At 36.3% G+C, this 25,851-nt stretch overlaps 1 protein-coding gene across 2 annotated transcripts in view; it reads right to left on the reverse strand.

Moving 5' to 3' along the window:
* Positions 1-25,851, reverse strand: part of Grin3a (glutamate ionotropic receptor NMDA type subunit 3A) — a 157,163-nt gene that overhangs the window by 94,838 nt on the left and 36,474 nt on the right. For both annotated transcript variants that reach the window (XM_026379713.2, XM_026379705.2), the window contains exon 2: positions 17,742-18,346. In XM_026379713.2, the coding sequence (XP_026235498.2) occupies positions 17,742-18,346 (605 nt within the window). The remainder of the gene's footprint in view (positions 1-17,741; positions 18,347-25,851) is intronic.

A 25,851-nucleotide genomic window follows, 5' to 3' on the forward strand; every position in this document is an offset into this window, starting at 1 on the left:
ACTTACAGAGAGGGTAAATTAAAGTAATCTCATCGATACTTTTTAGCGACCGTTGCCTTCTCTATATATTCTTTGAAATGTAACGATAATCAAGCAGAGTATAAATGCTTACTCTATTAGTTGAAAGATTAAAAGTAGTGCAAAGTGATGTTGCCATCCTGCTTTTGCATAAATTGAATTTTACCATGCTCCTTTCTACCTTGTCCTGGACTCTTGAACGAACAAGAACAAAAGCAATTAGGCACAGTTGTGATGGCATGATAAACTGAGAGAAATACCAGGTACCATCTTACCACTAATAGTTACAGAGATGAAAACTCATTAGTCTTGAAGAGCTCAAAATCTACTTGTGGGGAGAAAGAAAGCGAAGAAGCAATTCACACCAGTATAATGAGTATCCCGATAGAGGGAAATCTGGTGTCACCAGAAGAGAGAACACAGCCACCTGCAGGTTTCACCCTAGGTGTGCTCAGGAAGGCTTCATAGAGGAGGAGGAGGTAGCAGCAGAGCTAAGTCTTGAAGAAGAAAACACAGTTATTCAGGAAGATAAACTGGAAAATAAAGCTGTCAGCCCTGAGAGATGCACAAAGTCCACAGGTGGAGAGTGCAAACTGTGGGACAATAGGTGGTGAGAAATAAGGCTGCGGATGAGGGTGGGAAACGAATCATGTCATCTCTGAGGTCACATGAGGCCATGGGGAGACACTGAGGAGAATCTGTCTGAAGAGGGACATGATCATCAGAGATAATTTTAGAATACCTTTTTTCCCTTGCTGGTTCTATAGGAAACAGTTTAGAAGGAGGAGGTCCCAAATATAATTCCATGTGCCAGGCCGAGTGCTTCCTCCTTCTCTCTCCCTCTCTCTCACTTCTCCCTGTGCTAATTCTACAAGGTGGTAGCAGGAAAAGTTGAAAAAAAGATGGTATGATCAAGAGATATTTTGTCTTCATAAAAAAGCAGTGATTTTTCAGAGGGTCAGTGCATAGGATCATATTTAGCTCACAAACCACACCAAAATGGGTCATATAAATAAGACCTTCAGTATTTAGTTGAATGTAAGCTCAGTGTAAGCCCAGAGAGCAATGTGTGCATAAGAAAAGATCAAACTAATCTTTAGTTCCTTTAATAGGAATTAAGAACTTGAATCCAAGGGAATAATACCAACACCATTCTTTATGCTGATCAGACAACTGCTCCAGCCTTGATATGCACTGTAAACAAATCTTCCAGATTCAGGAATGTTATAAAGATAAGAAGATGAAAAGCACAGTGAGGAATGTGGCTCAGTGATAGTGTGCTTACACAGCATGCACAAGGTCCTGGGTTTGATCCTTAGCACCATCAACACAGAACAAAACAACAAAAGATGGAAACTCTGAGAAGGGTCAGTAAGCACAACAATTGGATTGGAAAGCAAGGTGGAGAAATATTTGAAACAGAAAAACACACTGCAACTAGACTGCAGAGAATTTTTACACACCCATTTTATGAGATTGGATTTTTTTAATAGTACAAAGGGAGCAATGAAGATTTCTGAGCAGTGTAATGATATAACCAGAGGGCCATATTAGTAATACTGACCTGTAAGCAAGTAAAATGTGTATATAGGAAAGAAGAGATGGTGACCCAGAGACCACTAAGAAGAATATTACGACACCTTTGCAATCATATGAGGACCTGGCTCTCACTCTAGGAGTGAGGACCTAGCTTAGCACTGTGCCTTGCACACAGTGATGTTTAAGAGACCAGTCCAGCAACACCCTCACTGCCACCACAAGGAATCCTTTCTGCTTAAATGAATGAGGCTCGTTAATTAATTTTACTTTATTGAAAGTCTCTCATTATGTCACTAGTTAAGAATAAGTCAGATTTTTATGGCACCTGAGATAAAATTGGTACTTTGTAAATTACTTTAAAATGTTTTGAGACAGTTCATCGTATAAGCAAGATCTGTATTTACTATATTTATGATCTACTCTAGAAGCCGTATTAGCACACAAAATCCCAACATACTAATTAAAGGAATTTCATACTTACTCATTCAAACAAATGAGCAAAGATATTAACAAACAACACATTACCCATTCAATCATTTATGCATTCAACAATACTCACTAAATGCCAGGCACTGGTCTAGGTGCCTAGCAGTGAATGAAGACAGGAATCTATGCAGCTTATATGCAGCTTATATTCTATGGAAGGAGGCAGAACAAATATGCTAAATGGATAATATGCATGAGATATTAGATGGCACTCAGTGGAAAGGACAAAAATAAAGTAGAAGACCAGTGAAGGCTTTCTCTCTGAGAAGGTGATATTTGAATAAAGAGCTGAAGGACGGGTAAGAACTGGGCATGAGGATATCTGGGTAAGGAGCATTCCATGTATAGAGAAAAACAAGTCCCAAGTCACTGAAGTGGGAGTGTGTCTGGAGTATATGAGCAGGGATGAGGGCAGAGTAGTTGAAGATGCAGTCAGAGAAAATTTGTAGGGGGGTGGGTTTGGGAAAAATAGGTTTTTCTAGGCCATTGTAAGCACTCTTTTTCCTTGATGTGAGATGGACAGCCATTGGTGGATTGTGAATACAAAGATGATTTGATATGACTTGTGTTTTAACAGGATTGTCACAGTGCTGCTAAAAATGGACTTCGGTGACAAGAGCAGAGACAGAGGGACCAGTTAGGAAGCTATTTCACACATGTAGACAAAAGGTGATGGTGGTATGGACTGAGGGGGTAGTTATGGTGGTGGGAAGAATTAATTGGATCTTGACATGTTTTGAAGCTGGAATTGACAGAATTTTCTGACAGCTCAGACAGGGTTGCTAGGAAAAGGAGGGTCAAGGATGCCACGGAGGTTTGTACCCTGAGCAGCTGCAAGGATGGAATTGCCATTGAGACAAAGAAAACCAGAGGGGAATCAGATTTGAGATGGGAGAGAACCCAATTTTGTGGCTGTTAAGGTTGAGATAACTTATAAAGATACAGACTCATGTCAAGGAGGTAGTTGGATCATCTGGAGCTCAAGAAATAAGGTCTACACTGCAGATGCAAATGAGGAAACCATCAACATATACACAGCATTTAGGACCAAATGAGATCACTATGTGAATGATCATAGGTGAAGAGAAGGTCAGTGAATGAGCCCTGGGACACTCTAACATTTACAGGTGGCACTGGTGAGGAAGAACTACGAAAAGATACTGAGAATAACCACAGATGTAGGAGGACAGGCTGTGACGTGTTCTAGAAGCCGAGTAAAAGGTGTTTGAAGAAGGGGACAGTGATAGAATATATCAAATGCTTCTGGCAGATGGATGAAACAAAGACAGAATTGACGACTGGCTTTAGAAATGTGCAGGTCACTGGTGACTTCTGTAGGGTGATTTTGGTAAAGTGCTGAAGCCTAATACCTCAGCGGGGCAGATTCAAGGGAGAATGTGAAGAGAGAAATGGGAGGTAACTCCTTAGAACATGATGTAAAGAGAAGAATACACATGGAATAGTGATGGAGGGGGAAATCAAGTAAACATCTACATGGGTATGTGTGTACATCATACATGCATAGGTGTATATATTTCAGGTGGAAAATGATGCACTGGTTCTTATGCCAATGGGAATGATCCAGCTAAGTGGAGAAATCATTGATATAGGAGAGATAGGAAAGAATGTCTGGGATAATGCTCTTGAGAAGGCAAAAATGTTGTGTTTTAAGGCACAAGTAGAGAGGTAATGGTCTCTGCTCTGAGAAAGTCAGACAGAATATAGGTGGTGGGTGGATATAATAGGAAACTCCTGGTTTTAACTCATTTAGGACATCTTAAAAGAAAATATGGGGGCTGGGGTTGTGGCTCAGCAGTAGAGCCTTTGCCCAGCATGGGCAAGGCACTGGGCTCGATCCTCAGCATCACATAAAAATAAATAAATAAAATAAAGGTATTGTGTCCAAGTATAACTAAAAAAAAAAAAAAAAGGAAAGAAAATGTGGTCTATATACACAATGGAGTTTTACTCAGCCTTACAGAAGAAATAAATTACGGCAGTTGCTGGTAAATGGATGGATCTGGAGACTATCATGCTAAGTGAATAAGCCAGATCAAAAAGTCAAAAGTTGAATATCTTCTCTGGTACGTGGAAGCTAGTCCAAAACAAGGAGGAAAAAAATAAGAGAGAGAGGGAGAGGAAGAGTGAGAGGGAGAGGGAGAGGGGAGGAAGGGGAGGGGGGAATGGAATTCCATGAAAATATAAGAACGGTTGGTGGACTATATGAAGGAGAAGAGGGGGAGAGAGATGGGACAGGATAAGAGAAGAACAGAGGAATGAGTCTAACCTAATTTTCCTATGTACATATACGAATATACGACAGTAACTTTTACCATTATGTATATCTACAAGACACTAACCCCCTTCCTCCCCCACAAAAAATTCTAAAAGTAAATAACAGAAAGATCAATAGAGTAAAGAGAACATGGAGAGGAAGGAAGAGAGGGAAAGGGGAAATACTGGGGACTGAATTTGAGCCAATTATATTCCATGCTTTTAAAAAATTTTATTAAAATGAATCCAAAGGTTGTGTATAACTAAAAAGGAAAAATAAAAATAAAAATTAAAAAAGTAAATTATAGATCTGATTATACTTTACCCCTAGGTTTTATTGTACTTTCTAAATCAGGTGGAAGGTAGTCTTAAACGTCCGGGAAGGGAAGAACTTTCTATAAGAAACATTTTAGGTGTGGCATTTATATACTATGGAGTATTATTCTGCATTAAAAAATGACAAAATCATAGAATTTGGAGGGAAATGGATGGCATTAGAGCAGATTATGCTAAGTGAAGCTAGTCAATCTTTAAAAAACAAATACCAAATGACTCCTTTGATATAAGGGGAGTAAACAAGGACAGGGTAGGGACGAAGAGCTTGAGAAGAAGATTTACATTAAACAGGGATGAGAGGTGGGAGGGAAAGGGAGTGAGAAGGGAAATTGCATGGAAATGGAAGGCGATCCTCAGGGTTATACAAAATGTCATATAAGAGGGAAGGAGGGGTAAGACAAGATAACACAAATGGAAGAAATGATTTACAGTAGAAGGGGTAGAGAGAGAAAAGGGGAGGGGAGGGGAGGGGAGGGGGGATAGTAGAGAATAGGACAGACAGCAGAATACATCAGACACTAGAAAGGCAATATGTCAATCAATGGAAGGGTAACTGATGTGACACAGCAATCTGTATACGGGGTAAAAGCGGGAGTTCATAACCCACTTGAATCAAACCGTGTAATATGATGTATTAAGAACTATGTAATGTTATGAACGACCAATAAAAAAAAAAAAAAAGAAACATTTTAGGTAAATTTCAGTTGAAATGATTAGTGTTTTGCTTTTCCATTTGAGTTTGTGGGTGTCAGTTCTAAAACTATCTGGACCTGGCACTTAAAAAAATATAATCCTGGGCTGGGGTTGTGGCTCAAGCCGTAACGTCCTCGCCTAGCGTACACGGGGCACTGGGTTCAATCCTCAGCACCACATAAAAATAAAATAAAGATGCTGTGTCCACCGAAAACTACAAAATAAATAAAATATATAATCCTTTAATTCATTTTAAAATTTCTTCTATTAAACTTTTTACTTTTCCTGGTCAATTTTGGCAAATGATATTCTCCTTGGAATGTGTTGCTAAAGAGGTGCATACAATGTCATTTATGCTAAGTTAGGAATTTCTCCTCAATTAATTTTGACTTTTCATTTAAATTTACCTCTTTGTTTTTTAAAATATTTTTTTAGTTATAGATGGACACAATATCTTTATTTTGTTTATTTATTTTTATGTGGTGCTGAGGATAAAACCCAGTGCTTCATATGTGCAAGGCAGGCGCTCTGCCACTGAGCCACAATCCCAGCCCCTACCTCTTTCTTTTCTAATTCATTTATTTATTTATTTTTTGATGAGGATATATCTGTGCTCACATTTTATTTTATAATAATAAAGGCATTTAAAGTTATAAATATACCATCAAATATAGCATCTTTATTTCTAATTGTATTAGAGGAAATGAATAATAAACTATATATATTTTTTTCCAGTGCTGGGGATGGAGCCCAAGGCCTCATGCATTCTAGGCAAACACTCTGCCACTGAGATATAACCTCAGTCCCTAAAATGTTTGCTTTTTATTTTTAAAAAATTTAGTATAGTTTTCTTTGTAAGAAAATGCTTGTTTGAGTTTTGTGCATGTATAATGGATGAATAAAAAATTTATTTTAGTTTTACATCTTAAATAAAACTTGCTGACTGCATTTTTTATGTTTTCTGTGTTCTTGATTTTAATTTTCTTAGATTATATGACAAAGGGCATGTGTAAATCTCACACTTCTTCTGTATGTGTTTAAATTATTTTCTTTCTATTATTAAAAAAGTACTTTAACTGCCATATACTGCATAGATATTTGGTGTAGGTAATATATAGGGTTAAAAAATATTCTATTTTTTTGGCTGTGTTTTTTAAAAAAAAAACAACAGCAACTTGTATTTGGGGTAAAAATGGGAGTTCATAACCCACTTGAATCAAATGTGTGAAAGATGATATGTCATGAGCTTTGTAATGTTTTGAACAACCAATAAAAAAAGAGAGATTACATGAAACTAAAAAGCTTCTGCATAGGAAAAAAACACAAAACAACAGAGTAGACAGAGCTGTATGTTTAGAAGTGCTTTTTATTGTTTTTTAGATCAAAAGTAGTAAAACTGGTGGTCCAAAGTTTTGCAATATATATATATATATATATTAAAAAATCACTTATGACAACATAATTAATAATCATCTAAGACAACCCTTAAAAGTTGATGGATCGGGGTTGGGTTGTGGTTCAGTGGTAGAGTGCTTGCCTGTCATGTGTGGGGCACTGGGTTCAATCCTCAGTACCACATAAAAATAAATAAATAAAATAAAGGTATTGTGTCCATTGACAATTAAAAAAATAAAAAGTTAATGGAGCACAGAACTAGAAATAATTGAAAAAAAATTAAGATAAACAGAACACCTGTTGGAAATTAACCCCTATTCTAGAAAAACAACAACCATCTGGAGCTAAGGGGAGACTTCCCTTTGGATAGGGCATGGCCTGGTCCACCCTGGGCCAGTGAGTACATATGCATCCGTGCCAAGTACCATTCTATTTGTTAGTATTACAAATAAGAGTAACAATGTCTGGTATTTCAATTTATGGCCACTATTTAACATGGTCATAGTATTCAAATTAATTTTGATAATGTATGGAAGTTTCTTGGCATGGTGGTAAGAACAAATATTTAATATATGGTAACAGAAATTATTTTTAAATAGCTAACCTTGAATTGTGAACTAAACACTCTGGCATATAATCAAGTTATTTTCCATCTTTTTTTTTTGCATTGGAATAGAGTATATATATCATTGGAATTGTCTATTTCTTAAAGATTTGAAAAGCTGTATCAGTGACTCATCCACTTTAGGTATATATATATTTTTTATCTTACGGTCTATTGTGTGTGATCTTTGTGTGGTGGTAGACATTTTGATCATATCTATATTAGTTAATTTTTTTGGTCTACTCAAATTTTCTACTTGTCAATTTTAGCATTTTGTGTTTTAGTAGAAAGTCACACACTTTACTGAAATTTCCAAATGCACTATATGTATTGTTTTATTATAATAGAAAAACCCATTTTCATATGCTATACTCACCCTGTTATTAGCAATTTGCTTTTTAATGAGGCTTAAAGAGATTTAAATATTTTTTAAAAGCAGCCCTTGGATTTATTTGATTATTTTGATGTTTTATAATATGTCTTTTATCTTATGTGTTAATCCTCAAGTTTTTTTCTTCCTATTTCCCATGTTTACTGTTTCCTTTTTAGAATTTAATTATTGAAATCTATCAGTTTAACCATGATTATTGCTTTTTTCAGATGTAAATGATTTTAGTATGTTGATCTTTTGTTTTCTAAATAGCTAATAATTGTATTACTGAAATGGTTTAAGCTTTAAATACATCAACTCTTGATTGTACTTTCCATATAAAAGTGTATTCTCTTTTTTATTTTTTATTTTTATTGTTTTGGTACCAGGGATTGAACTCAGAGGCCCTCAACCACAGTCACATCCCCAGCCCTATTTTGTATTTTATTCAGAGACAGGGTCTCACTGAGATGCTGAGCGCCTGCCTCGCCATTGCTGAGGCTGGCTTTGAACTTGCCATCCTCCTGCCTCAGGCTTCCTAGCCTCTGGGATTACAGGTGTGTGCCATCGCACCCAGCTACAGCCTGTTTTGAGTGCTACTGGCATTTTTGGTAAGTATTCCATGCACTTACTGATGTGAGTATATACATTCTCTATGCAACGTTAACTGCAGTGTTTATCTTAATTTTTCTGATCAATTATATTATTCATGTTTCACTTGATTTTTATTGTTTACTTAATTTGCATGAATAATTTATATTATTATGCTTTACTTTTTGTTAACTTGCTCTACAATTTACTAGAGCCAGATTTTAAAAAATCTCCCACTAGAAATACTGCTCTCTTAAAGACTTGCAGAACTGTTTCCCCTGATTTTTCTTCTTATTCGCATATAAAGTTTCACTAGTCTTAGGTTTTATTTATTATAAATCAGTATTTTTTCCTGCTTTTGTAATGGTTCTGTAATAGTCCAGCTGTTTCTAATCTTCATTTGGGAAAGTATTAATGGACTCTTGTGTTGTTTAAAGGCATGGACATCCTCCTGTGCCCTTTTCATATCCTAAGTGTTTACAGGTCATACATTTATTTTTACTTTGATTTTTTTCACCCATCAACTTCTTTGTATATCATCTTCTCTCGCTTGTGTTCTGTTTCTTTGAAATTGCCCTATTATCTCTGCTTTCCCCTTAATGTTGCCTTCCATTAATCATATCTGTACATGTGAATATCTATTTTCTCTGTAAAGCCCTGAAATTTATTTTTCCCTCTGGGAAATTTCTTGGTATCATTAAAAAAATCTGTATCCTCATTCTTTTGTATCTTGAAAAATGATCTGAATTTCTTTTCTCATGATCATCTCATCATACTTAATATTTTCCCCCTGAGGAGTGAGAGATTGGTTTCATCCTTCATAATGCTTTATCATTTTTTTCTTGCCTGTGAGAACTTAATTTTGTCTTTTGCCTTTGCCTGATTAGAAATCTTTGACAGTATTTTTACCATTGACATTCTCTCAAACTCCTCCTAACCCCTACAGCACCATCTAATTCTTGTTAGTTTACTGGGTTCAGTTGTCAGTTTTACTGGCTCCTACACACTGACTCTAAATATTTGCATCTTGTTCCTTTTTTATTCGGCTCCAGATACATCAACTCTTGATTACAAAACTCATCTCAGTAAAGGCCTTTTGTAATGACACACAGAAATGTTCTGAAGGCTTCCTATTTTTCTGGGACTGGAGGAGACTTGGGAACAGACCCATGGACATTTAGAAATCCTATCCTTTCTTCTGATGACTCATATCTGCCTTGAATCTTCCAATAAAAAACTCACATCCTCCAATCTGCACCTTTGCATTTCTCATAAGCTCACACTTACACACACATTCCTCCTCTTGTTTTTACCAGGAGCTCCAAATTATTCTGCTTGGATAGTCTTTTAGAAATCTTATGCCCAATTCTGATTATTTCACAGTCTACACAGACCTCCCATTGTCTAATTACTAGCTATTTATATTTTTCTGTTTGTATTTTAATCCATGTGTGTGATATTCCTTCATATATCAGAGATTGTCCCTAAACTCTCCTACTCCCTACATTCTCATTTCATGTCTCTTTCTCAAGCTTGTAATTCTTTTTCTTCCTTCCAGTATTTTTTTATGGTTTTTGGTATGAGGGTGAATCTACAGTTATCTTATGAAATATTCTTTGTCTTATTGTACTGAGTTTCTTCCTTTCCTCCATCCCTCTCCCTCTGTCTAATCTTTTGGTGGACTCCATGCAACATTCTGTCCTGTGGGCAGAAGAGCTTATCTATATCAACTCTTGACCATTCCCACTTGAATTTCTACTTGAATGGACTTTTTCTCCTTAGTTGCCACACTAGTTTCTCTCTCCCTATTCTCTGGAATGCATCTATGTTACTTCCATTCATTTATTTATTTTCCAGTGTCTGCTTTTGTCAACCCACCCTTTTTCTTCCAGCCCTGGAGGATCCTTGTCTATATGCCATGGTTATTAGTTTATCTCTCACTTGGTGGCTTGTTTCACAGAAGGAGACCCTTGTGGTATCTGACATATCCTTATGGTATATGACAATATAAATTTAGCCATCTAAGCCACAGAGCTTATCTATTACCCTACTAATATATTGCCAACTCTTGATTGACTTTGTTCTTCTCACACAGGACCACTCTCCAAATGCAAAATTAGAAGTAGATGATTTCTTGAACTACATGTAAAATGACTCTTTGAACATCCTAATCTTCCTTAGCAGCCTGAAGTGCAAGTATTTGGCAGTTGATTAACCTTAGCTCTGACTTTTTAGACTGAGATCCTCGAAGGCATGGACTTTGACAGACTACACATCCCTAGAGCCATATCTTTAGAGTTGCTGTCAGGAATGAACACCCCCATCCTATTCCCATTACTCTGCACCATACCACAACAGGTTGCTAGGCTAAAAGAGACTTCCGTGTTCATCTAAGCACCAATCACACCAAGTCATCTGAATCCTGGGCATAACACAGTACCTGACTTTGCAATTAAATATATGTCTTCTGCTCAAATCAGACATGTATCTCCTTAGGAGTTCATCATTTTCCAAAAGAATGAGGCTCAATCAGGCAGGAAGCATTTGCATTTGCAATTTGTAGGTTGTTTGAAGCATTAAGATTCTAATACATTTTCCTCCTGAATAATGGATAGTTTTAAAAATAGAAATTAGCTCAATGGGAAGCCTCTCTGATAAGGAATTTAGCAGGAATTTAAAACCGCTAAATTTCAATCCTGAGCAGAGGGTCCTATACGCTGTAATCACTTATTATGTTATCTTCTCAAACAATATACAAGGCCTATTTTTTAAAAAGTGGATCTCTATCAGTTAATGGGTAATAGCAATTTACTAATATATTAAGTATATGTACATATATATGAATCACTTGGGTCTATGTTTTGCCAATATCTAAGAAATGCAGTTACTTACAAGTAAAACCATGTAGTGGAAGAAGAGCTTCTTACATTTTTGAATTCTTCCCCCCAAATAATGATTAGGTCATAATGTAATACATGCTTTGGGCCATGTTATTGGTGTGTGTTGGGATGTGTCTGTATCAAGAAATCAAACATGAATTCAGTACTCTCTTTTTCTTGCTTCCATGTGTTGTAAATGACACTGTTCCCCTGTGTTTTCTTTTTCCTTATGGTACACAACAGTTACCTCTGTTCCATATTACCAGTCATTGATTTTCTCCTTGTGGCCCTGACTCTTCTCCATATTTATGGTCCGTGCTTACCCTTAAACCATTTCTGGTCATTATGTATAATAACCGATTTAATTTATTCTGTCTCTTTTGACTTGGACCTGGTGCTAGCCCAGGCACTGATTTCCCCCGTATTCTCTTAGAATACCCCCGACAATGGAACATTGTACAGAATTTGCCAGTGAAACATCCCTCTGAAAGTTTATAGGGCACGGAGATTGAGGTGGCCCTGAGACATTGATCTGGAATTCAGAGTAAAGTTACAACATTACCCTCTATAACTTTACACTTTTGGGGGGCATATTTCCAAATTTTACAACATGCAAATAAGGTCAAAAAGTTGACAAAGAATATGATTTCTTCTCAGGCAAATAAAAACTTGGGAGTTTCTCTAAAATGGAAAAATGCCAGTTTAAAGCCTGCTGGAAACCTGGATTAAATTCATTTGAGCTGTACTTATCAAAATAGTCATGAAGGAACACATATTTTCCACTGTTCCTTCTTAAGTTCCCACGATTTAGTGAAAAATTTAGACTTAACTCTTTTTATGACCAAAATGACCAGAGTGGGGAAAAAATTCAAAGGATTTCAGTCAGTTAGTCCAGTGACAGGGAATCCTGATGGAAGTATCTGGAAAGGCAGGTCTTACACATTGCTCCCTGAGATCACGAGAGGTGTTTTCCAGAAGTTTTAATTCCTTGGTAGCTCTGGCTGAGTTAGTTAACCTAAGAGTGAAGCTGGATGTGGTAGGTCACTTACAGCAATGCATTTTTCCACAGGGCTGCAGGGAGCCAATGTTAAGCAGCATCTGCCCTCCGGCCTCCACACTCAATGCAACTTCTTTTAAATACATGTTGAAACCTATAGGCAGATATCTTGGATTTGGCAGATATCTTTAGGAGAAGAATCTAATACTGAGGAAATTATACCTCAGATTTTATATTGCTTTTGGAAGAAAGAATATAAATTACAAAGTAATAGGATCCCAATTAAGGTAGATTTATGTTAATTCCAAGAGTCCAGAACGTGGATTTCAGTAAGCTGGTTTTAATCAAGGTACTAGCTAAGTAACCTTAGGCATACAAACTTAAGTTTTTGAGATAGGAATCCTTGTAGTTGAGAAAATTAAGGTTTATAGAATTTAAATAACTTTTCTAGCATCACAATGCTGCTATATTATAGTGGTTGTTAGATAGGAATACGCAAAAATAAAATTATACCATGCAGCCTCAAGTGTTGCTGGAACTCTTCTGATATCCAGGAATAAATTGTGGAACATCATCAATTTATATCTTAGGTTTTTTTGAATGGATATTTGTTTTGGTATTTTTTTTTCTGAAACTTTTCTAGTATCTGGCACATAATAGGTTCTTTTAAAAAATTTTTATTTGTTATTTTTAGTTATTCATGATAGTAGAATCTATTTTGATATATTTACAAGAACACAGAATAGGTTCTCCTTTTATAATTATAACTTCACTCTTTTTTTGTAATTTTAGTAGTAGATGGACACAATAACTTTATTTATTTTTATGTGGTGCTGAGGATCGAACCCAGTGCCCTACATGTGCAAGGCAAGCACTCCACTACTGAGCTATAACCCCAGCCCATTAACAGGTTCTTAATAATATGTGCAGAATCAATAATTAAAGGATTTGCTGTTAAGGAAAGGCCAATTAGTCTCTGTATTGCTTGACCATGTAAACATCAAGATGAACATAATTTGTAGGGGAAAAGATTTTAACAAGTTGGATCAAGCTTCAAGATCAACTGAAAGGGGGACTAGAAATGCCAGCTAGTGCCAGAGAATAATCACAAATAGAATGGGTATTGGCTCAATAAATAATGATAATCAAATATCCAGGTCAAGAAAAATGGATAAAAGTATAGATAATAAGGTGGGTCTATCCTTTGCTGGTGTGAGAACAGATGCAAGGGATTGTCGGCTTCTTGAGAGCAGAACCCTCTATATATTTTTTACTCTTTGTGTCTCCAGTTGAGGTTTTTTTCTACCTAATATTAGCAAATTTCAATAAATGTCTGAATGAATAAATGAATTAATTATTTCCTGCTTCATAGAACTCTTGCAGGATACAGAAATGAAGTTCAGAAGCTGTTTGAAGAAGAAAGTCAGGATTTCACATCCCTCTTAGAAGCTCAAATAGCTATCAGAATTATAATTACTTAGGCAAACGGTCAGGGACTTTTTCAGGCCAAGGATAAGGGGTATTTACTGGGGTCTATACTCTTAAAAATTTAAAGGGTAAGTGCCCTTGACCTGACTATGAGTAACCCATGAAGGTCTTTCTCCAAGAACAATGGATTCATTAGCAACCAGGGCCTTCAGATCAGCAGGTACAAATCTTACTCCTAGGAATAGCAGGTAAATCCTCAAACTTTTGTTCATTTTTATAAGTTTAGTGTTCATGGTACAGGAAGGAGGGAAATGTGGGCAAGGCTGAAATTAATTTTGTGAAATAAAAATAATTTTGTATCCTAATGGTTTTAAAATTTATTTTCAAGACTTTTATACTCTCTCATTTTATTTAGTTAATTTGTTACAAGACTATAATTTTATAAATGTGTCATGGCTAATATTCTGCCATTCCGCTGATGTCTACTGTGCTTATGATGCAAACCCCTTTTGTGTGGCATAAAAAACCCGAGTGCTATGCTGTCAAATTAATTGCTTTTCCAGAATCATCTCAAATCCTCTTCATATGCAATTAATGCTCCAACAGTACTAAATTTCCTTTTCTAGTCTTGAAAAATCTGCATATGACATTTTCCATGCCTGTCCATTTGCTCCAAACCTGAAAAATCAAAGTCCATCACCAAATGTCTAAGAAGAGTTAGTTATTTCTTTCTCTGTGTTTCTGAACAAATTTTTATTTTTATTTTGGTACTGAAGATTGAATCCAGGGGTGCTTAACCATGCAGCTACATTCCAGCCCTTTTAATTTTTTATTTTGAGACAGGGTCTTGCTAAGTTTCTATGGCTGGCCTCAAACTTGGGATCCTCTACCTCAGCCTCTTGACTCACTGGCGTCAAGAGTGTGCCACCATGCCTGGCCACATCTCTATTCTTAAAAATCACACATCCCATCGTTTATAACTCTTGCTTACTTTTAAACCTCATGTGTTAGACTGTCAACTCCAAAAATGGCAAGATTTGAGTCTTTATTGACTTCTCCTTAGTTCAACAAATGGTCATTGGTTGGACAGATGCATCCTGACATGTGTATTTATGGAAGAATTATCAGAATAATGTGCCAGCTATACTGGCTCCAAATAATTAACATTTAGTAAAGCAACTTGTAAAGAAATTATTAAATATCCCACAAGAAACTGGGTCCCCAAACAGTTTTTTGTGCATTTAGTTATGATGGACATTTACTCTGGCATGCAAGGGAACTGGGAAGAATAAAATCTTTTATACCTGTAATTATGTCTATGTACTCTGCCATTAGAAATGATTTTTCTAGTCTAAAAGTCTATACTGAAAATGCCATGTTTTTGGCGATTCTGTTAACATTTTAAAATGTTAACAATACTGTCAGCCCAAACTGAAAATGACTGTGTGAGAAATGAAAGCTTGCATAACTCTGACATGGCTCATTATCCTCCCGGTTTTTATTATGCAGTGAGGTAGTGGGGTCAGCCTCACAAAATTTAGAAACAATTAAGAAAATTACTATATGCAGATGTGACTTATGGACTGAGAATAACTAACTTTCTAAAAGATTGAATTAGACCAAATAAATAAGGATGATGAAAGATCCACAGATGTTTCATGGCTTAAGGCAGATTTTAAGTTATTCATTATAAAGACTCCTTCCAGGGTTTCACCCACTTTCCTTGACCCTTTCCTGAACACTTTGAAAGTTTCTCTTTGACTGCATTCCTCAGGGAGTTTAAGAAATCCCAGGCATAGTTTCTGAAGTTCTTTGAGTTCATTTCTCAAACATATCTATGGGGATGAAGATATTGTCACTGACCCTAATACGTTGTGAATTGCTGCTGGGTTCCAAACTTCACACTCTTCTTTCACAGTTTTTAAAATTTGTGGAATAAAAATGTGGAAATAGTCATGATGAGGTTAGAGATAATCCACTAACTTAACATTCCACACACATACAAAAATTAAAAAAAAGAAAGAAAGAAAAGGGAAAAAAGATAACCAGACAGTAGTATCTATGTAAGAAAAAAAGTGTTTATAATTTAGATAATATTTTTTCTACCAACTATCCATTTTCTTCTACAGCAACAGAAAATTTAGGATACACATATAATAGTAAGTTTCCTTTCCTTCTTCCTTTGTCAATAAATATCTATTAAGTGCCTGCAGCATGCTAGGTTTTGGATTGGGCTGAATCATACTGTCTCCACTTAATAGAATTTATATTCTAATTCAGAAGTAAGTCACAGAGACAAATAATGGTGACAGAGTAAGTGCCATTGTGTACTTTCAAAGTGCAGGGGATCCTTGTGGAAAGAGGCACGTCATTTTGATATAAACTACATCTTGGGGAACCAGATATGTTGGTTGATCTTGATAAAATGAATCCCTAAGATATATGCAACCTAAGTCAACAAATATTCTTTGTTTAGGATCCACACAGAATCATTTTTCTTGTGTTCTTCATTTTACATGAGGACAGAAAGATGGTAAACAACTTAATGTAGCTTTCACTGGTGGTTTTTCTTGTCTGTTGTTTGTGATTCTCTTTCCAAAATAATGCCTGTTTGAAATTATAAATCAAAGCTTTGCTTATATGTTTTCTGTGAAGGGGAATGTTTCTTTTCTTAGATAAAATCCTGAGCTTCAGTTATCTATAAAGAGTAGATTAAACTGGACAGCAATTGTAAAATAGAATAGGCATAGACTTTAATCTTATGGAGACTCAAAGGTAATATCGAGAAATGGAAAGTTCTGATGATGATAGAACATCTAATTTTATCATTAACATATTTTTAAGAAATAAAAGTCTGAATTATTTTATATTTTATCAACAATATTCTGAAAGGAGTTTGTAGATTTTGCTTAGTCTTATACTTGCCATTTAGCATGTTGCCTTGAATATGGTAGTACCCAATCTACAAATGTAAAATTCTGAGGCCCCTCCCTGAAATTTTATTCTTTAAAGGCAAGACACTATGAGGTTGTCTTGTGTTTCTTTGTATTGTCAACTTTGTATTGTCATTGTTCTAAGAGGACTGCCTAAAAGCAGGGCCTAGACTACAGGTGAGCTCTCACCTCTGGAATACCAATAATTCTCTGACTTGGCATCTCTGGCCATAGGTCATCCTTTATCAGAAGAAAATCTAGGCCCCTACAAAATATCTTCTTTTCCCAGGTATTATGAAAATCATTTCCATATGACGGGTTACTCTTTATTTTAAATAAGCTGTTTCATTCTAGCTTTGGAATCAGTTTGAGGTACTAAGCAGAAAGGTGCCTAATTTGAATATATGTATGTGTAATTATTTATGTCCCAAATACTAAATCATAATTGCTAAAAATTAAAAAAAATACTCTCATGGAATTCATAGATCTATCTTCCTATCTATCTATGAGTCCATTTATCTATAATATATTCCAATTCCATGGGTCACAGGATCCAGTGCTATATCCATTTTATCCATAAATTGATACAAAACATAAGAAACTAAGACTGAGCAAAGTTGAGTAACTTGATTAGGTAATGGAAGTAGTAAGTCACAGAGCTAAAATTCAAACTCAGTCTAACTCTAGATTCTGTCTTTGATCTTTATAACTGTTCTAAGTATCAAGGCCTGGGGGCAGAGAGAAAAGTAGATTTCCTGCTTGAGTAATTTTGTCGTCTTTATATATTTAGAAATATTTTTAAGCATATCTATATGAAAAAGAATAGGCAGGAAAGAAATACTTTTATTTAGTTACCATGAGTCCATATGGTGTTAGGTACTTTTAATGTTAATTAAGGTACTTTAATGTTAATAAGGGTGTCCTTATTATTCTCTATCCAGCTAGTTAGAAAACTAAGGCTCAGAGGTTTTAAATAACTTGCCCAAACCAATGGTGAGTAAGGGGTTAAGCCAAGGTCTAAAAGCAAGACGAGTACTCGCTGTCACATTGGGTACATAAAATTACAGCTGATAAATGAAGATACTAACCTTATGTAACTGGAAGCACTTTCAGAAATATTACTAGAGTTTAAGACTACTCAGAATTATAGGGGACAAATAGGAAAATTTTACTTTCTCTCATGGCCCTTGAATCCTACCTTGATAAATATTGTCCTGAAGTGAGATTTGTAGTTTTCACTTCCATGCAGTTCATCGTGCTGGGAAGGAGAGCAAGTTCTGGCTGGATCATGGTGGCGGTGGCTACTGCTCTGGCGACCAGTTCCATGGCATCTTGCACGTAGTGCTCAAACACTGATTGTGTAGTTTTCCCATGAGCAATGAGCCCTAAGGGTAGACCTTCTGTCCTCAGTTCCTCCACATTCTGGGAATCTCCCAGCACCCAATGAAGCTCAAGGGGTGTTACCCCGAACTGGGTGGTAATTTCAAATATCTGCCGGATACTCTCCATGTCGCAGCCAAACATCACCATGGTGGGTGTGCTGTTCTTAATGCTCTCGAGTTGGACCTGCAGGAAGCTCAAGAGGTCCTTGGTGGAGGAGAGGTTAGCCGTGATGTTGATGATAGACCCGAGGTGGAACTTGGAATTGTTCTGGGTGAGGAGGAGGAAGTCAGTGATGTTCCAGTCTTCCTGGCACAGCAACAAGCTAAAATTGTACCAGTTGTTCATGGTCAGGATTGAGACAGTGACATCAGCATCAGAACTTAATGAATTTTCTAAACTCAGTTGTAGGTGAAGGGGATTCTGTATTTAAAGATATGAAAAAGAAGAATTAGAAAGCATTGGCCAAAGACTGTAACACTGGGTACTTTCTGCTTTCCTATGAGGCTAAATTCTTTATTTTTTCCCTGTGGTATTCAGATACTTCTGTGATAAAATTCCCATACTTTTGGAAAATATGCTTTCTATCTGAGGGAGACATTGATTCCTAACACCTTATTTCCTGACAATTTTTGCTACGAACACCAGAGGACAGATGGTTCTTGGCCTAAATGCAAGAGGTGGCACACCAAGCATTTGGTCTTTGATTTTTATAAGGCTCATCATCCTTATAGTCAGTTCCCTTTATGCAGCCTATTTCTTAGATTTCTGCTAATAACTCATTTGTTAAGGTTTCAGGTGAAATAATTAAAGAAATTACTTTTACTTCCTTTAAAAACTAATAGAAAAAACTTTTCCTCTTCTTCTTCTTCTCCCCCCCTTTTCCCAAAGAAATCTTAATAAGTTCTTATATAAGGAAGTAGGGAAGATGAATGGACCATAGTTCCCTAAATTTCTAGACCCTTGAGTGAAGCACTTCTAATATATATGGAGTTATTAGCAATAGTGTTTCAAGATCAATATGTGTTTCAAGATCAAGTATGATGTTGAAGGCTTGATTATATTTCTGTATCTACTAAGCCTGGATTCTTGACGTGAAATGTAAAATGTGTGCAATTAAACACATTGATGTAGCTTCCATCACAATTCCTTCTATTTATAGAACTCATCAATTCAATGGGGGAAGAGTATCTGGTTTGAAAAGTCACAAATTATTAATCATATGGATGAAGTATAAATGGTCTTCCAGTATTAATAAATATGTGAACTATTCTTCCCAAGAGCAGACATTTGACACATTTATCCTTTAACAATGGCAGTCTGAGAATGTTTATAACAATGCCTTGTACATATTGTAGAATAAATATTGGTGAAGTTGAACTAAGTATGTTCGAATTGGGAGTTATTGGAATATTTGTGAGACCTTACCAAACATTTGGGTCAATAATACATGTTCAACAAATGAAGAGGGTTTTCTCAGTTAAATTTTAAGCCCTTGTATAAAATGAAAGTGGCATGGATTCCCCTACCTGCCCCCCCCCCCAAAAAAAACCAACAATATGTAGCAAGAAACAGAGCTAGGGTTGTAGCTTAGGGTAGAACACCTGCCTAGCACAGATGAGGTTCAATTCCTACACTGCAAAAAAAGAGGAAAAAAAGAAAATAATTTGAGTTGAACTTTGAGCACTGAAAGGTTTTGACTTGGGTATAATGAAGGAAGGGATGCTGAGGGTGTTTACAAGAGGAAAAGTATGATCACAGGCAGAAAATGAGAGCACTCATGAGGGTAGATAGGATAGGGGTTTTAAGTATATTCTGAAAATTTGACTTTTGTCCCCACAAATTCAACTTTTTTTTTTTTTTTGGTACTTGGATTGAACTCAGGGGCTCTTTACCGTGGAGTTTCATTGCCAGTCTAATTTCTTTTGAGGAAAGTTCTAAGTTGCTGAAGCTGATCTTAATACTTGCTGTTCTCCTGCCTCAAACTCCTCAACTTCCCACTGAAGTCTCTGGGATTGCAGTCCTGTGCCATCACAGCAGCCTAAAATAAACCTTTGAGCAAGGCTCCTGATGGTAAAAGCATTTTGGTGAGGGTGATCTAGGGGAGATTTAACAAGAAGGGAGAAGTAAGGCCTCCAGGATATCAACTAGGTGCTGAGTGGTTAAACTGGAAACTCCTGCTAGTGATGGCAGGGAGGGCAATGAGAAAGGTTTTTCAAATTGAAAAGGACTTAGTGACAAAATCAAATGTCAGAAGCAAAAGAGGGGATGATATCAATACTCAGGAGTCAGTATTCACCAGGTAGCTCCTGGTCTCCAGGCCAAGATGCCAGAGAAGATCTGGAGGTGAGAGGAATGGAAGTTTCACTTCCTCTTTCCTCCTTTTGATGCATATAACTTGCTCCAGAGAGTTCTTTCTGTTCTCTTTTAGCTTTCTCCTTTTCCCTCTTCCATTTCTTTAATTCTCTTCCAACACAAGAGAACAATGGAAGGCAAGCTCCACATTTAGCTGGCAGGAACAAATTATTCCCAACTATTTTCTTGGCTTCAGCTCCCTAGTTTGTGGCCAGTTTTGTTTTGTTTTCTAAAACGCACATAAGACCATATCAGTACTAACTGCAACCTCTGAATTACCCACTGGATAAATTTCACAATCAATAGTATGGCATAAGGGGTCATCCCTACCTCAGTACTAGCTTTATTTCCAACATTGCATGTGTGCTGTAGAAGAGCAGAATATGCCACTCCAAAGCACGTCCCTTTGATGTAAAGATTATTTTGAAAAAAACCTGCAGACAAGAGGAGAAGCTCTGAGAACAGAGCAGAAGTTGGCTTCTATATGGGGAAATTTACATCTATGAAGGAAACCTTCATTTATGAAAGTTCTCCTTTTCTGTAGCAGGAAGAGAAGGATGAGTCAATAGAGAAGGTAGCATAAATCTATATAGTGACGCTTACTCATATTTATTGTGCTTTTACTGGCTATTTTCCTATTACCTGGCTATCTACTTAGCCACCTTCTATCATCTCAGTTAAAGATGGTATTTAAACACAAACTTAAAGCCATCTTTTAAAGATTTACTCACTTCCCTGGGTATCTCCCATGAGATACATGTGTTGTTAAATTTCTGTTGTTTTTTCTCTTGTTAACCTGCCTTTTGTTATAGAGATTGTCCCAACTAAGAACAATGAAATATATAGAGAATAATTAATTTTCCACTCCTGCAATGCACACCGACTCAGATCATACTGGACAATTTGTTTTTCTTGAATGGGGGAAGCATTGTCATGCCCACACAAATTTGATTATACTATCTTTCTACCTAGAAATGGATTTGCCTCTATTCTTATTCAACTTTCAAAACTCAGCTCTTCCCTGCAGATTTTCAGAAACTATTTTTGCACTGTGTTTACTACTGCTTCTGCTGAGCTTTTTATTTGCTTATATGCAGCTGAATTTCTCTGAAGAAGCCACAACTACACTCAAGACGTTGCAAACTAGCTTCAGCTGAGTAGCACATCATGGTTGTGGAGAGATGATATGTTCCATGTTTAGAACTAACATTGTCTAGGGCTATCTTAAGCTCTTCAGAAAAATAGTCATTTACTTTTAACCTTTGTATATGACCTAACAGCTTTGTGACCATTAGTGAACCTCTGGGGATGTGTTTTCAATTTATCTGATCTCTAGCCTCTGCCAACTCTACAGCTTAGAATTCTGTAAGATAATATCTGAAATCTATAGGAAAGAATTCCCTAATCTGTAGTAGCCTGTCTAACTAATGCCCCCACCAGTGTATGTACTGAATGGCTTTTGTGTGAGGAACAAGTTTTCATGGGAGCAACAATGGGACTGTAATACTTTTCTACAGAGAAAGTGAAATTAACTAATTATATTGAACAGTTAGTGCTACACAGAGAAATAAATGCATCTGGCATAAGAAAGCAGCATGAGATTGAATTAAAGACCCCTTCTCCCTCCCCTCAATGGATAATGATTAATCCGTGTAATCATGCTCTACCCACAAACAATTCTACTGAGAAATTCCAGATGTTGAAGTTAATCATTTCACAGACTTAAGGGACACAATTATTCAAATAAATATTTATTAAGTAATAGTTTAGAAGCATCTAGTGATATATTATTTGCTTAGCGGCCTCAAATTCATTGTCTTCTATCTCTCCACATGAAATGATAAAGTCACACATGCACAAAGATATGAAAGCTTATAACACTGAAATTCAAACTTGAAAGGATAACTTTTGTCTAAATCTGGGACAAAAACTAAGAAAGTGCTATAGGGCCAAATTAAGAAAAATTGGAAAGAGAAAAATAATAGAAGGGTCTTGCCTTAAAGAATATGAAAGCACATTAGAAAATGTAATTGTTGGGCTGGGGTTGTGGCTCAGCAGTAGAGCACTCGCCTAACACGTGCGAGGCCCTGGGTTCGATCCTCAGAATCACATAAAAATAAATAAAATGAAAGTGTTGTGTCCAACTACAACTAAAAAAATCAATATTTACAAAAAAGAAAATGTAATTGTTATACAGCAATAATAATTAAAACACTGAATTACTACCAAAAGGATTAACAGGGAAATAAATAGAACAAATGCTAATGCATGTAAAGAAGAACCTCAAATTAATATAGTAAATTAATATATTATACATGAAGAATCATAAAGAAATATGAAGGAAATATGAGATTAAAAGTTGAGAAAATAGATTATTTATCAAAATAAAATTATTAATTACTAATTCTATCATGTATCAAAAACAAATAAGAGCTAAAGGTAAAACATCAAATCATTAATGAAACTCACCATTCTGTATCATTAATATGCACCAATAAAAAAAGACCAAATATGTCTTAGACATAAAATATGTCTTAGAAATCACAATGGTAAAGAGCAATATACTAAAGTTAATCTAATGTTATTCTGGCATTAAACACTTTTCATAAACCAAAAATAACACAAAAAATGAGAACATTAGTAGCAAGTTAGTAGACAAAGAGTTAGGTTTACAAAATATAAAGAATATTTATTAGTCAAAAAGGTAATAAAATCTTTTACTAAATTCTCCTTCAACCCAGAAAAGTAATTTTAACCTCCCTTAAAGTAAGCCAGGTCCACTGTAAGATATTTTTGGTTGTCTATAAGTAATGACAACATATAAGTAAGTAGACAAATAAGCATTTCATATAATTATAAATAATAGAAATTACTATAAGTGAAACTAATAGGATATGACAAGATGGAAAGGGGAAGAAAAACATCCAAGGAATAGTTTATTAGGGATGGGCAGATGTAGGTATTAGTGCTGTACAAGCACTAATTGGGACATTAAGAAAGAATTTGAAAACATTCATCACTATCTAGGTAAATACATACAATGATTTACTGTAAAACATAAACATCTAATTAAAAGTTAATCGTTTAACTAAACGTCTCCTTGGGACCATCCATTCTTCTTTGACTATTATTTTTCTAGTCCTAGATAAACAATTGTATCCACCACCTATTCCTATATTGCCTCTGTTTGATTTTGCATTGTTTTCTTTAGTAGCATCTACAGTGTTCTCATTTAGGTCTCAAGTTGTCCTTGCTGGTGGGGCCACTGCCTTCTTTGGTTAGTTGACCTTTTCTTGTTTCTTCTGAGAAGCAGTGGTTAGGACTTAAGAGTCAGGGAGATCTGTGCATAAATGAGGTCTCCATACTTTATGAGCCATGTGGCCATCTGCAAGTCATTTAGCATTTTGGGGTCAAGTCAGGCTTTCCTCATCTCTAAAATGAAGACAATACCACTTCCTACCTATAATTCCTTATTCGAATTAAATATGAAAATGTGATAATACACACATACACACAAAGTGTCTGGTATAGAATGAGGCCCCGTAAGTGGTAACAGTGGCAGTTTACTGGTAGAATTAGTCATTGTGTTGGAAGTGCTTGCTAAAGTGACTGCAATATGGTCTTTTTCTTTGCTATTGCTCTTTCTTCTGTGTCTCATCTATTTGCAAGCAATGGTCTCAGCAATTGATTGCTTTTACAAATTATCAATTACATCAACTTCTTAGCAGGAAAACAGAAGCTCTAACTCATGCTGGGAGAGGCTATTTATTTGGGAAATATTAACTCCACAGTACAGTCTCTCCACCCCTACCAACTCTCCTTTCTTTGGTAATAAGTTCCAGTACTGCTTCACCAATTAAGGAGTTTTGGGCATCCACTTCTGGAGATTCCCCCATCACTCTTTGTTCTCCCAGAGAGACAGATTCAGCTCTTTTCTGGGGGCAGTGAAAGTTTCAAAATCAGAATTGGCTTCAAGAAAGAGCTTGCCAGAGAGCTTTGAGATATACCCTGACAGAAGAAATGAGGTAACAAAGCTGGTTTACTTTAAGAGTGGAGAAAAGATGAAATTCTCTTAGCTCCTTCCTGGACCAGCAGACCCAAATGAGGTAGGGCAAAGCCCGGAAAGCTCAATTGAGCCTAATATTTCCACTGCTCTTAACAGAGATGAAAGTGCCTCCTTCCACGGGGAGGCTGCAGAATAAACACATTAGAGGGCTCGGAACAGGCTTTCCACCCTGGCATAGCTTCTTGTCAGCCAGGAGGCCACAGGAGGTTTCGTTTCTCATTATCTCACACCTCATTTGACCTATGTGATATAGAAGGCCTTTTTTTTTTTTCTTCTGAAAATTAAAGCTTACTCCTTTAGAAAACCAGGCTTTTAAATAAATTAATTGTTTTTATGGTTGCATTAAAGATTTAGGCAAACAGAAGGCATAGTTCTTGCCCAGAAATTGTAATCTAATAATAATTATAAAAAGAACGAATGCCTCCCGACGTCTCAATTACATTATGCACATTGCCTTATTTCATCTTCACAGTGGTCTCATGAGGTGACTACACTGATTAGACTTCTTTAACAGATGACAAAACTGGGGCTCAGAAAGAGGGAGGAATTTTCTCAAGGTGGCGTAATTACTAAGGAATAGAGCCTGGATTTAAACCAAGAAGTTGGTCTTGAAAGCCTGTGCTGCTGACCATTTCCCTGTACTGCCCCCTTCACTTGACATGACCATGGGAAGCAGACCCCTGGCATTGTGGATTTAATATTTACAGCTCCAATTATATGCAAACACTTCTAAAAGCTCATGAAACGAAGTCATTTTAAGATGCGTCACAGTATGTGTTACAATGACATACTCTGTCTCTCGAGGCTCCATCTGCTATCCAGGATGCATATGGCCTCCTGGCCATGTCTCTTACTCATCCTCCTACATGTAGCAACTTCTGCAAAATGCTGAAACTTGCATTTCTTCATTGACGATAATTTTTTTTTAAAAGGAAAGATGATTGCATAATTAATAACATCAGTTTTGTGTCTTGTAGAATAAATTTGGAAAAGAGCACTTAAATTTTTCAGTATGTATAGAGATGTCAGATTTTAGGAGACTTATGCATCAAGATGTTTGAGTATCTGATGTATACAGCAGTGCATATTAAAGTTGTATAATACAATGAATGCTGCTGAAGGCAGGGTTATGAATACATGATGCAGTTGACATAATATTGTTGGTACCACTGAGAGTTGCCTGTTTCACTGGAGCAGTGTGGGAAGGGCTGAGAAGTGTGGGGACCTAGAATGTGGCTCACTCTTGGAATAGAGCAGACACTGGTAGAGTAGCCCTGTACCATTTAGGGGGAAGTGCTGGCTTGCGAACACTATTGTCTTCAAAGATAACTGTCTGATTCTTTCATCCCACAGAACATGTGCTGAAAGTCCATTATATTCCAGGACATCAATACAGACATGCAAGTTTGGGGGCAGAAGAAATAGCAGAAGCATGCATATTATGCACTTTGAATGAACTCAACCCTTCTGAGCCCCAGGCTGATTTTCAGAAAGGAATGTTAGGGGC

This window comes from Urocitellus parryii, chromosome 4 (assembly GCF_045843805.1).
Source record: "Urocitellus parryii isolate mUroPar1 chromosome 4, mUroPar1.hap1, whole genome shotgun sequence".
Taxonomy (NCBI): domain Eukaryota; kingdom Metazoa; phylum Chordata; class Mammalia; order Rodentia; family Sciuridae; genus Urocitellus; species Urocitellus parryii.